Source organism: Malus sylvestris, chromosome 6, assembly GCF_916048215.2.
Source record: "Malus sylvestris chromosome 6, drMalSylv7.2, whole genome shotgun sequence".
Lineage (NCBI taxonomy): Eukaryota > Viridiplantae > Streptophyta > Magnoliopsida > Rosales > Rosaceae > Malus > Malus sylvestris.
In genome coordinates, this window is record NC_062265.1 from 15,145,350 (window position 1) to 15,160,210 (window position 14,861).

The 14,861-nt window shown below is 37.6% G+C and overlaps 1 protein-coding gene across 1 annotated transcript in view; it reads left to right on the forward strand.

The window, feature by feature from the left end:
- Positions 1-476: 476 nt before the first annotated feature.
- LOC126626447 (uncharacterized) overlaps positions 477-14,861 on the forward strand; it is an 88,613-nt gene continuing 74,228 nt past the window's right edge. The window contains exon 1 of the mRNA XM_050295772.1: positions 477-704. Within this exon, the coding sequence (XP_050151729.1) occupies positions 521-704 (184 nt within the window). The 5' untranslated portion in view covers positions 477-520. The remainder of the gene's footprint in view (positions 705-14,861) is intronic.

Here is a 14,861-nt window from a genome sequence, read left to right on the forward strand (position 1 = left end):
GTGGTACCCTTGAGCTGATGTTGCGTGTGGAAAGTGGATGATTGAACCGTAAGATTCACGTGCTTTCTACTTCACCAGAAATCTTCGACAGAATGCCTGTAATTTCCGCAAAGCTGAGTGTGCATGTGACAGGTGCTAACAAGGCTGAAAAGGTAGGTGCCTCTTCGATTTCTGAGATCGGCCCTCGTGGTCTCTGAGCAGCCCAGCTTTTGAGAAAGCAAGCGCCTATTCAATTTCTGAGATCGGCCTTCGTTCTCTTTGAGCAACCCAGCTTTTAAGAAAGCAAACGCCTCTTCGATTTCTGAGATCGGCCTTCGTGGTCTCTGAGCAGCCCAGCTTTTGAGAAAGTAAATGCCTCTTCGATTTCTGAACAGGCACCTCTTCGATTTCTGAAGCTTCGTCGAGTGCAGATTTTTATAGGGGCTGGCATTAAGTTCCAAAGCACACCAGTAGAAGCTCTCTTCTTGCACTTCTAAGATCTTGATTTGTCCAACCTCTTCTCTCTTCAACACCTTTGAAAATGTCTGGCCCCTCCGACCGTCATTTTGACTTGAACCTTGTTGAAGAGGCAGCCACGCCTTCTCCAGACAACATATGGCACCCATCCTTCTTATCCCCTACTGGTCATCTGACCGTTGGGGATTCCATGATGAAGAATGATATGACCGCTGCGGTGGTGGCCAGGAACCTTCTCACTCCCAAAGGTAACAGACTACTTTCCAAAAGGTCTGATGAGTTGGCTGTTAAGGATTCTCTGGCTCTCAGTGTTCAGTGTGCCGGTTCTGTGTCTAATATGGCCCAACGCCTATTTGCTCGAACCCGCCAAGTTGAATCATTGGCTGCTGAAGTGATGAGTCTCAAATAGAAGATTAGAGGGCTCAAGAATGAAAATAAACAGTTGCACTGGCTCGCACATGACTATGCTACAAACATGAAGAGGAAGCTTAATCAGATTAAGGAATCTGATGGTCAGATTTTACTTGATCATCAGAGGTTTGTGGGTTTGTTCCAAGGGCATTTATTGCCTTCGTCTTCTAGGGCTGTACCGCGTAATGAAGCTCCAAATGATCAACCTCCGATGCCTCCTCCTTCTAGGGTTCTGCCCAGTACTGAGGCTCTAAATGCTCCCCCTCCGGTGCCTTCTCTTTCTGAGGCTCTACCGACTGCTGAGACTTCTCCTAAGCAACCTTTGTTGGAAATGTGCCCTAAAGCCAATCATATGATGATACTTTACGGACATTTTACATGTTAAACTAATCTAGTTTAACTATAAAGGGCAAAGATGAAGGATAATTTTGTGAAAACATGTTCATTTAAGCAACATCATATAGCATGCAATTAACAATTAAAGGCGGAATCATGCTAGCATGCACTTAAAAACAAAACATTAACCAAGAAATTCAAAGCCTAGTAGATTGGTGAACCATTAATCAACTCAAAACAAAGTGAGTTGACATTTATACCTTTGTAGATTCCTCTTTGCATAAGCAAAGGCTAATCACCCAAAGAGAGGGCCTTCATTCCTTGCATCTTAAATCTATATTTTTGGATGGAAGAATAGGTTTCTCCAAGTTCCCAAAGTAGGGAACCTCTAAGTCTCTTCACCAAGGAGAGATTGGAGAAGAAATGAGTGACCTTGGAGTAGTGGGATTGCAAGATGCACCCCCCAAGGGGGCCGGCCTCCTAGAGAGAAAATGGAGAGACAAGTTCTCACCAATTTTCTCTAAAAGAAACCCTAATGAATAAAAGGCTATAAAGTCATATTTATACCTTTATTCATTTGAGTGGCAAACTTGTAATTAAAGCAAGTTCACTACCCTTCCTCTAAATGGCCGGCCATGGGGTGTTGTTTGTGCTTTTGGGTCTTAGTGAATCATTATTCATTAAGTTGTCATACAACTTAAGTCAATGGGCTTGACGTTCGAAGCCCATTGGGCCTTAAGGTCCAAAACCTATCCCGAGGTCACAAATGCAATACGGTCTTTCTCTAATCTAATACTCTTAACCACATTGTTTGGTTTGATAGTTTATTTATTCAAATCTACTATCCAATGTGATTCGTGTGCTTATATGATTACCTTGAATGTGATTTAGAACGACTTTTCTAAATCTCATTCATACTCTGGCCAGAGATTCTAAATCATATCATAGAGTATTCTCCCTCAAACAGTTTGAAGGTTAGAGATCCCTTGTTCCGCATTCACTTGCCTCCATGACTAAGTGGCTTAACCCCAACGATGCCGTGGACACCCCGATAGGGTGACTTTGACATAATCAAAGATTAAGGACTTAACCACAAGACAACTGTGATGCCTCAGGTCAAAGGACTACTTTGCATTATCCCAACCATGAGTTCTCATGTGACATGAGTATGAGAACTCTTCGTTAATCGCGTTCAGTGAACTCATTCTCTACTGAGCACCTACGTACTTGTCTTGATGTCACACACACCAATGACTCGAGACTAGTCACTCTCCCTGAGAGAAGACATAGCACGTACCGATCTTGACGGACTGTCAATGCCCAATTGGCAATCCTATGATCAGGAACATTTAGGATGTGTCTACGAAAGAATGGTCTCATGAATCTAACTTCATTAGATTGCATTCTCCCAATCACATATTCCTTGGACTTTATCGTTTAAGCATATAACATTTATATGAGACGGCTCAAACAATAATCTTTGCCCACTTGCAATGTCCGTAAAGTATCATCACATGATTGGTTTTAGGGCACATTTCCAACAATCTCCCACTTGCACTAGAGCCAATCAGCTTAGTCATCAGTGATGATACCTCTTATGTAGTCATTTCATAAATGGCTGAATAGTAGGCCTAGGCAATGGATATCTATATGTTATCCCTAGAAGCAACCTTGAGAATAACGACGTCACCATTATACATGATTCTCAATCATGTGGTTCAGTCTCTCATTTGAGTTTGGACCTTGATGAGACCTTGATTCCCTGGCTTGAGCTATCGCCCCATTAGTGTCATACACTTTCTGGTTGGAACCGAATAGGGAGTTCATAAATGAACTTTCCCATCCAAACAACATTGTTGTAAACTTCTATATGGCAATATATTTTGCATTCATAATGGAACACACTAAAGTCATTACTTTAATGTTTCCATCCAAATATCTCTTTAGTCATAATAAAGAGATATCCGTTTATCTCTTCATTAGTAATGAAGAAACATCCAATGATGTATTAGATTCATAATTTAATACATTTACGATTCCATTACGTTACTCTTATTCTTCCTCAATCTTTGAGGAATTTATCCTTTAGTATTTCTTAAATACTTAAGGACTTACTTGACAGTTGCCATGGTTCTGATCCTGGGCTTACACTGATATCGTCTTGTACCTTTCTAGGTACAACCCATATCAATGTTTTTCATACAATATGAAATACATAAATCACCTTTCTGCTTACGCATAAAGGATTCTATTTACGCATTATTTCTTTGGGAGTCAAAGGGTACGTTCCCTTTGAGAAGAGCTACCTCCTAGTCTCACTAGAGTTGTTCTTCTGATTAAAGTTTATCATCATATGAGAAACTTCCTAGCATCTTTTGTCTATTATTAGGGATTTATATAATCAAATTATATCCTAAAATCTATCAATATAGATTTCCATCCCATGTATATAGACTATGTCTCCCATATACATTCTATCTTCATATAATGTTTAAAGTCATAACTTTAACGAAGAAATATTCTTTTCATTTCCAAAATTAATATATCATACATATATTCATATATATCACATAAATATATATATATATATATACAAATTTAGGAATATGATTAACTCCCACTAATCTTTTGTAAAACTAGTAAACAAAAGATTCATTTACATCTTTATGATAAATCAAACGATTTGACCTTTCTCTCATAAGACGCTTATAGCTCCCACTAGCTTGCTAAGATCCATGATGGATGGATCTCTACAACTTATATGTCTTGTGATTCATAGTTTTAGACATATATTATCAAGACTATCTTAATAATGGTTTCGGAAACCCATATTATGTCCAAACATTGAATCACCATTTAGTTGTAGCTAGCAATCTTCGAATTAATTGAAACTAAGACTACGTCAAAAATGGTTCCTTCAAAGTCAACCATTCTATTTGATTGTAGTCACCTTAAGCTACCAATTAGCTTATGAAGGTTTCATTATTTCGGGTCAAATGGTACTTTACCATTCCCATGAGTATATATCGTATATGCACTCAATGTAGTCATAAGGATTTTCATTCTTATTTCTTTCGAATTAAGAGGTGCAACTCTATGACATAGTCATAAAGTTCATACCATTCAACTGAGACGGTTTATAAATCCTTCTCGACTACCTTGGAGCTTGTGGTATAGGAACTAGGTTGTTATATTTGTTGATTACTTTCTTGTCTCTCAAAGAACCATTCTTTGAGTTCTATCCTTCGTTCATTTGCTCTTAGGCAAATCACATTGTAGGATTACAATGAACTACCCAACAAAACAACATTTGTTAGTTGGTTTATAGAAGCGATATCCAAAAGTTAATTTAAGGATATCCTACAAGATTGTTATCAAACAAATATTGTGTATTAACACACAACCCCAAATCTTAACATGCTTAAGATTTGTCTTTCTTTCCAACTACATCTTATGGAGTCATGAAAAATTCGGAAGATCTTCTAATTGACAATCATATTGTTTTTAGAAGTATATATCCTATATATATGGGTAATTGATAATATCCAACGAACTAAATCTTATTCAAGTTCGTTCTTCTCCTAATGGAGAAATCCATTATCTTATGATGCTTCTTTCCTTGATATCTTTCAAGAAAACTATTCTAAAGTGTTACCATTCCTTGGATCAAATCTGAGGATGTAAATACTTTAGACGTCTTACTCATCAACTTACATTTCTTGAATTCTTTGAAACATTTTGCAAAGTATTCGGACTTGTGTTTATTCAAAAATAAACTATAGTCCAACCGAGAGTGATCTTCGGTGAATGTTATCCAACATGAGTAGTATTATGTTTGTGGACAAGTGCCACTAACATCTAAGTGAATTAACCTCAACAACTTTGTGATTCTTTCTTCTTTCCAAAAGAATAAAGATTCGAACATTTCGCCTCTATACAATTTTAACAAGAAGGTATTGGATCCGGATCTAATGATCCAAAGCGTCCATCTATGACCAACTCGTAATTTATGTTTTAGAGGTATCACAACTTTAGTTGGGATTAGTAACTACTTTGCAACCTTTTGGGTTTTAAGCATCGTTGTATTCTAAACAGTTAACACTACCATATCATCTCTACTATAGAGACAATCAATTAGATTACTATAATCCAATCATTGATTAATAAAGAACAATGTTTTGTCAAACAAAACATTCATCCATCTCTACTATAGTGACGGAATTAAATTCCTTAAAATTGGAATGTAAAGACAATCTTTGGTTTTTCCAATTTCTTTGGTAGTTCATATGAGGAAGTAAGTATCATCTGCTTTCGCAGAAATCTATATTTTATTCGCTTTCCGAATGTGAAGTACTTTCTCTTCTCTCATATATCTTCTACTTCTTATTAGCCATACTTTTACAACGATTGTAAAAGTTAGTTACTAATACGGAATCAAACATTCAAGTAGAAGAACCAACTGTTTTGAACTATTCAAGAACAATTTACAACGCCTTCGAAAGGTGTGTTCTTGACACTTGCAAGACATTTCTTGCAAATACCCCTTCCAATGTCCATCCTTTCATAAAGAAAGTTTGTTCCCTTGGAGTTATTTCGCTTTCTTCATTTGACTTCTCCTTTGACTACCATAGTCAAGGTCCCTAAACTCCCACTATCTCTCTTGAAATTTATTTCAATTGTGTTATACACATCAAACATTTTGGAGAGCATGTGGTTATTGTACACTACATAGTTTACAATAAACTTAGTGAACGATTAGGATAGGGACACAAAGGTGAAGTCCTTGCCTAGTTCCCGTCTCTAGAAGTGTTTTAATACTTCAACACTCAATGATTCAAAATCATCATAAGTCCATGTTGATGGACTATTTTTGTCAACCAACCATTATGTTCTAAACATAATTACAAACTTTCAAGAGTTGTTCAAAGCAACTCTCATTTCTTCATACAACAATTTGTAAGTGAAGAATCATGGCACATTAAGTGTCCATGCCTTTGTGCTTTCTTCTTAAGTTCTTTGTTCATTTAACAAAGAAACAAGCACTAAGTGTTTGCATTGACTAAGGGTTGTTCAAAACAACTCATTATTTCTTCATACAACGATTTGTAAGTGAAGAACTAATAACACTAAAAGTGTCCTTTTCTTTATGCTAATCTTCGTAAGTTCCTTTGTTCATATAACGAAGGAATAAGCATTGGTTGTTTGTGTTGTCCTCTTCATGATAGACTTTTCTAACATGTTCTTCCAATGATACATTATCATTAGGAAGATTGTGAGGATGAGACTACTTAGATACATATGCAATCCTTTTAAGACATTCTTTGGGATTGTGGTACCAAGTCCGGAAACTAAAACATTCGGTTTTATTTGTCAAGTGTTGGATAGCGTTTGCAAATATATTGGTAAACAAATACATAATGAATATAAATTGATTGATTTTAAGCTTTTTGATTCGGGTCTTTAAATCAAATAGCACCACCCACTATTTTTGGCAAATTCCATATCCCTCAAAGGAATTCGAGAGTTTTGGATGAAACTCCTAGTAGGTTATGGGAGGCTCACTATTACCAAGCCCACCTCACAATGATATGATATTGGCTAGCATTAATAATAATGAGAGAGTACGCTTACTCATTTGCAACTAATGCAAGTACCCATCTTATTTGGCCTCTAGAGAATGTTACCTCACAATGATATGATATTGGCTCCATTGCACTTAGTTAAGTCATTCCCACCATGCTTAGTTCATGAAGGGGTTCAAGAATAGCCTCACAATGATATGATATTGGCCATCCTCGTTGCCTACACCAACCTCATCATATGTTTATGGATTCCTCCTGAGTATAAGCATGCACTTTGTACTCCCCCATGATAGGGTGAAGCCGGTGTACAAGTCATAAACGATTGGATCCCACCACGGTGGAAGGCCTACGAAAGAGTGTTCTAAGCACTCTCACGCTTATCAACTTAATAATGGTTTGGTTGAGGGTTTTAGGTCTCATCACATATAAACATACATTTTAATCTCTATTAAAACTATTTTGGTCCTATTACAACTATTGGTCCATATGATTGTTTTTAGTTGTATATAATACTCCCACTATGCTTATAAAATGGTTTTTAAAGCAAGAGTATATGATACTACTAACATAACCTTTGCATTCATTTGATGGACTATATAGTTGCCTTAGGGCCTTAGGATGACTATGAACCTTTCTTTAGATTCAACACGAGCCTTGTGTTGAATCTTGGTCTAGGGATGGTGATTGATTTTAGTTACGCGTTTAATCACATTAAGGCGTGTTGTCTTAGGGGCGTTGGACCCAACTACTTCATTTTCATGCATATCATATAAAGCAAGAAAGAAGTACTTCAAAGTAAAGGTGAGCTTATGCTCATTACAACATTTGCATAAAACAAATTACTTTAAAGTAAAGAAGAGCTTAAGCCCTTTTACAACATTTGATCAAATCAAATTACAACCAAAATCTAATCTACACATTCCCATGGTTCAAACAAATTTGAAACGGCCTTTCACATAGCTCAATTATATTAGGCTTAGGTTCATAATCACCCTTTAATTAATTAACACTTTAACTAATTAAATTGAATGCAACATTTTCATTTGGTTTTTGTATCCATAAAATTGATTTAAATGGAGCTAAACAAAATGAAAATCCAATTCTCATTTAAAGAGACAAAACAATTTTTGTTCTCTACTTAATTTGGGCCAATATGCAATAACCACAACTTTTGGGCCATAAAGCAATTAACCTCAACTTTTGGGCTATGTTGCAAAACTTTTGGGGACACTTTGTAAAGACACAAAAGTCCACTACTTCATGTAATTACAATAGAACCCAAAATTTAATCAATGCAAAAACTTCATTAAAGGATCAAAACAATTTGTCCTTTAGCGTTTTTGGACCTAAACGTAAAAACGTAAACTTTTGGGCCAAAGTGCAAATACACAAAAGTATCAAAACTTTATGTAATTGCATAAAAGACCCAAAAGTACTCCCACTTGAGGGAGGGCCAGTTTTGGAAGAAGAAATGGAGTGATGTGTGTGTTGATTTGTAGTTTGACATAAAGCATGCAAGTGAACAAGTGGTGTGTGTGAAAGGGTTTTAATCCTTTCAAACCCACCATTATTTCTATTGCCATTTAAACAAATATCTAAAACATTTAAACATTTGAAAATGCATAAAACATAAACTTTATGAAATAATTCAAAACTTTGAATCAAAACACAAACCTTTTTGTTCTTGGCAAAAATGTCAAGAACAATGAAGAACATTCATGAAAAAACCCAAAATTTTTCCATGAACTTTTTCCACCCAAAAACATTCCAAAACCATTCAAACTTTAGGGAAATAACATCTAACCAAACTAGGGTACATAGGGGTTCCAAAAGTCACTTGAACACTTTTAACAAGTCAAACAAGAACCCAAAAATCCACCCTTTGTATTTGGCCGAAAATTCCCAAAGTCATGGCACCAAATTTTAGCTCCAATATTCATGCTCATATGAACTACATCTACAACATTTGAGATGGCAAATTTTCCAACAAAATTTACATTCAAAGAAACAAGAATAAAGCTTGTAACATATTACAACTTTTAAATCACAAACTATGAACTACAAAACCCAAAAGGATTCACCAACTACTAGACCTAGGCTCTGATACCACTTGAAGGATGATTTTGTGAAAATATGTTCATTTAAGCAACATCATATAGCATGCAATTAACAATTAAACGCGGAATCATGCTAGCATGCACTTAAAAACAAAACATTAACCAAGAAATTCAAAGCCTAGTAGATTGGTGAACCATTAATCAACTCAAAACAAAGTGAGTTGAGATTTATACCTTTGTAGATTCCTCTTTGCATAAGCAAAGGCTAATCACCCAAAGAGAGGGCCTTCATTCCTTGCATCTTAAATCTATATTTTTGGATGGAAGAATAGGTTTCTCCAAGTTCCCAAAGTAGGGAACCTCTAAGTCTCTTCACCAAGGAGAGATTGGAGAAGAAATGAGTGACCTTGGAGTAGTGGGATTGCAAGATGCACCCCCCAAGGGGGCCGGCCTCCTAGAGAGAAAATGGAGAGACAAGTTCTCACCAATTTTCTCTAAAAGAAACCCTAATGAATAAAAGGCTATAAAGTCATATTTATACCTTTATTCATTTGAGTGGCAAACTTGTAATTAAAGCAAGTTCACTACCCTTCCTCTAAATGGCCGGCCATGGGGTGTTGTTTGGGCTTTTGGGTCTTAGTGAATCATTATTCATTAAGTTGTCATACAACTTAAGTCAATGGGCTTGACGTTCGAAGCCCATTGGGCTTTAAGGTCCAAAACCTATCCCGAGGTCTTTAACGAACTTATTCGTTTGATTAATTAACATATTAATTAATCCTTGCCATAAATAAATGATTAAACCATTTAATCATTCTTACTCATCTCCGTTTAATCTCCAATCTCCACCTCTTATGGTGTGCGATCCATTAGGTTCCTTTTAGTGAGGCAGTGGGCGATTAAAACCATTTCAAATCGATTGTGAATTCAAACTTACTTTCAATTCTCCCTTTAGTGATTACACACGTTTAGGGCTTCCACAAACCATGAGTGACACCTTGCAGCATATCATGGTTACCCAAGCTAATCAGAAGAGGTAGAGAAAACCTATTCAGTTTGGGATTACAAATGCAATACGGTCTTTCTCTAATCTAATACTCTTGACCACATTGTTTGGTTTGATAGTTTATTTATTCATGTCTACTATCCAATGTGATTCGTGTGCTTATATGATTACCTTGAATGTGATTTAGAACGACTTTTCTAAATCTCATTCATACTCTGGCCAGAGATTCTAAATCATATCATAGAGTATTCTCCCTCAAACAGTTTGAAGGTTAGAGATCCCTTGTTGCGCATTCACTTGCCTCCATGACTAAGTGGCTTAACCCCAATGATGCCGTGGACACCCCGATAGGGTGACTTTGACATAATCAAAGATTAAGGACTTAACCACAAGACAACTGTGATGCCTCAGGTCAAAGGACTACTTTGCATTATCCCAACCATGAGTTCTCATGTGACATGAGTACGAGAACTCTTCGTTAATCGCGTTCAGTGAACTCATTCTCTACTGAGCACCTACGTACTTGTCTTGATGTCACACACACCAATGACTCGAGACTAGTCACTCTCCCTGAGAGAAGACATAGCACGTACCGATCTTGACGGACTGTCAATGCCCAATTGGCAATCCTATGATCAGGAACATTTAGGATGTGTCTACGAAAGAATGGTCTCATGAATCTAACTTCATTAGATTGCATTCTCCCAATCACATATTCCTTGGACTTTATCGTTTAAGCATATAACATTTATATGAGACGGCTCAAACAATAATCTTTGCCCTTTATATTAAACTAGATTAGTTTAACATGTGAAATGTCCGTAAAGTATCATCACATGATTGGTTTTAGGGCACATTTCCAACAAAAGATTATTGTTTGAGCCGTCTCATATAAATGTTATATGCTTAAACGATAAAGTCCAAGGAATATGTGATTGGGAGAATGCAATCTAATGAAGTTAGATTCATGAGACCATTCTTTCGTAGACACATCCTAAATGTTCCTGATCATAGGATTGTCAATTGGGCATTGACAGTCCGTCAAGATCGGTACGTGCTATGTCTTCTCTCAGGGAGAGTGACTAGTCTCGAGTCATTGGTGTGTGTGACATCAAGACAAGTACGTAGGTGCTCAGTAGAGAATGAGTTCACTGAACGTGATCAACGAAGAGTTCTCATACTCATGTCACATGAGAACTCATGTTTGGGATAATGCAAATTAGTCCTTTGACCTGAGGCATCACAGTTGTCTTGTGGTTAAGTCCTTGATCTTTGATTATGTCAAAGTCACCCCATCGGGGTGTCCACGGCATCGTTGGGGTTAAGCCACTTAGTCATGGAGGCAAGTGAATGCGCAACAAGGGATCTCTAACCTTCAAACTGTTTGAGGGAGAATACTCTATGATATGATTTAGAATCTCTGGCCAGAGTATGAATGAGATTTGGGAATGCGTTCCGAATCACATTCAAGGAAATCATATAAGCACACAAATCACATTGGATAGTAGACATGAATAAATAAACTATCAAACCAAACAATGTGGTCAAGAGTATTGTATTAGAGAAAGACCGTACTGCATTTGTAATCCCAAACTGAATAGGTTTTCTCTACCTCTTCTGATTAGCTTGGGTAACCATGATATGCTGCAAGGTGTCACTCATGGTTTGTGGAAGCCCTAAACGTGTATAATCACTAAAGGGAGAATTGAAAGTAAGTTTCAATTCACAATCGATTTGAAATGGTTTTAATCGCCCACTGCCTCGCTAAAAGGAACCTAATGGATCGCACACCATAAGAGGTGGAGATTGGAGATTAAACGGAGATGAGTAAGAATGATTAAATGGTTTAATCATTTATTTATGGCAAGGATTAATTAATATGTTAATTAATCAAACGAATAAGTTCGTTAAAAGACCTCGGGATAGTTTTGGACGTTTAGGCCCAATGGGCTTCGAACGTCAAGCCCATTGACTTAGGTTGTATGACAACTTAATGAATAAAGATTCACAAGGGCATAATAGCCCAATAATATCCCAATGGCCGGCCATGATGTTTAGGGTAGTGAACTTGGACTTATTTACAAGTTTGCCACTCAAATGAATAAAGGTATAAATATGACTTTATAGCCAAAATTCATTAAGGGTTTGTTTTGGGGAAAATTGGAGAGAACATGTCTCTCCATTTCTCTCTAAAGAGGCCGGCCCCTTGGGGGGTGCATCTTGCAATCCCACTACTCCAAGGTCACTCATTTCTTCTCCAATCTCTCCTTGGTGAAGAGACTTAGAGGTTCTCAATTTTGGGAACTTGGAGAAACCTATTCTTCCACCCAAATCCTTAGATTTAAGATGCAAGGAATGAAGGCCATCTCTTTGGGTGATTAGCCTTTGCTTATGCAAAGAGGAATCTTCAAAGGTATAAATTTCAACTCACTTTGTTTTGAGTTGTGTTTTGGTTCACCAATCTACTAGGCTTTGAATTTCATGGGTAATGTTTTGTTTTTAAGTGCATGCTAGCATGATTCCGCCTTTAATTGTTAATTGCATGCTTATTGATGTTGCTTAAATGAACATGTTTTCACAAAATATTCCTTCAACCTTTGTGAAGGCTCCCTCTTGTTTGTTTATTTTGACTCATGTATATGTACATATTTGTAACTTATCGGAGATATCAATAAATAAGATTTGCTTCATTTCAACGTATTGTGTTAAATACACCAAAGCCTTCTTCACTAAGTTCTTTGAATTTTTCTTTTGTTGAAGCTTGTATGTTGAAGCTTTGTGAATGGAACATGTAGGTTGAGGTAGTGTTCCCTTAATTTCCCGAGTGAGGAAAACTTCTCGGTTTGAGACTTGAAAAATTCAAGTCACTGAGTGGGGTCGGCTATATGAATCTTAGAACGCCATTGTGCTCGATCCTGTGTCATGTCCTCCATTAGATCCAAGTACTCTAAGTCTTTTCTTAGAGTCTCTTCCACAGTTTTCCTAGGTCTTCCTCTACCCCTTCGGCCTTGAACCTCTGTCCCGTAGTCGCATCTTCTAACCGGAGTGTCAGTAGGCCTTCTTTGTACATGTCCAAACCACCGTAACCGATTTTCTCTCAGCTTTCCTACAATTTCAGCTACTCCTACTTTACCTCAGATATCCTCATTCCTAATCTTATCCTTTCCCGTGTGCCCACACATCCAACGAAGCATCCTCATCTCCCCTACACCCATTTTGTGTACGTGTTGATGCTTCACCGCCCAACATTCTGTGCCATACAACATCGCCGGCCTTATTGCCGTCCTATAAAATTTTCCCTTGAGCTTCAGTGGCATACGGCGGTCACACAACACGCCAGATGCACTCTTCCACTTCATCCATCCAGCTTGTATTCTATGGTTGAGATCTCCATCTAATTCTCAATTCCTTTGTAAGATAGATCCTAGGTAGCGAAAACGGTCGCTCTTTGGTATTTCCTGATCTCCGATCCTCACCCCTAACTCATTTTGGCCTCCATTTGCACTGAACTTGCACTCCATATATTCTGTCTTTGATCGGCTTAGGCAAAGACCTTTAGATTCCAACACTTCTCTCCAAAGATTAAGCTTCGCATTTACCCCTTCCTGAGTTTCATCTATCAACAATATATCGTCTGCGAAAAGCATACACCAAGGAATATCATCTTGAATATGTCCTATTAACACATCCATTACCAACGCAAAAAGGTAAGGACTTAAGGATGAGCCTTGATGTAATCCTACAGTTATGGGGAAGCTTTCGGTTTGTCCTTCATGAGTTCTTATGGCAGTCTTTGCTCCTTCATACATATCCTTTATAGCTTAGATATATGCTACTCGTACTCCTTTCTTCTCTAAAATCCTCCAAAGAATGTCTCTTGGGACCCTATCATACGCTTTTTCCAAATCTATAAAGACCATGTGTAAATCCTTTTTCCCATCTTTTTATCTTTCCATCAATCTTCGTAAGAGATAGATTACCTCCATGGTTGAGCGCCCTGGCATGAACCCGAATTGGTTGTCCGAAACTCGTGTCTCTTGCCTCAATCTATGCTCAATGACTCTCTCCCAGAGCTTCATTGTATGACTCATTAGCTTAATACCTTGATAGTTCATGCAATTTTGTACGTCACCCTTATTCTTGTAGATAGGCACCAAAGTGCTCTTTTGCCACTCATTTGGCATCTTCTTCGTTTTCAAAATCCTATTGAAAATGTCAGTGAGCCATGCTATACCTGTCTCTCCCAAGACTTTCCACACTTCGATTGGTATATCGTCTGGGCCCACTGCTTTTCTATGCTTCATCTTCTTCAAAGCTACAATCACTTCTTCCTTCCTGATTCGACGATAAAATGAGTAGTTTCTACACTCTTCTGAGTTACTCAACTCCCCTAAAGAAGTACTCCTTTCATGTCCTTCATTGAAAAGATTGTGAAAATAACCTCTCGATCTGTCTTTGACCGCGTTCTCTGTAGCAAGAACCTTTCCATCCTCATCCTTGATGCACCTCACTTGGTTTAGGTCCCTTGTCTTCTTTTCCCTTGCTCTAGCTAGTTTATAGATATCCAACTCTCCTTCTTTGGTATCTAGTCGCTCATACATATCGTCATAAGCCGCTAACTTAGCTTCTCTCACAGCTTTCTTCGCCTCTTGCTTCGCTCTTCTATACCTTTCACCATTTTCATCGATCCTATCCTTGTATAAGGCTTTACAACATTCCTTCTTAGCCTTCACCTTTCTTTGTACCTCCTCATTCCACCACCAAGATTCCTTTTGGTGTGGAGCAAAGCCCTTGGACTCTCCTAATACCTCTTTTCCTACTTTTTGGATACAACTAGCCATGGAATCCCACCTTTGGCTAGCTTCCCCCTCTCTATCCCACACACACTGGATGATTACTTTCTCTTTGAAAATGGCTTGTTTTTCTCCTTTTAGATTCCACCATCTAGTCCTTGGGCACTTCCAAGTCTTGTTCTTTTTTCTCACTCTTTTGATATGTACATCCATCACCAAC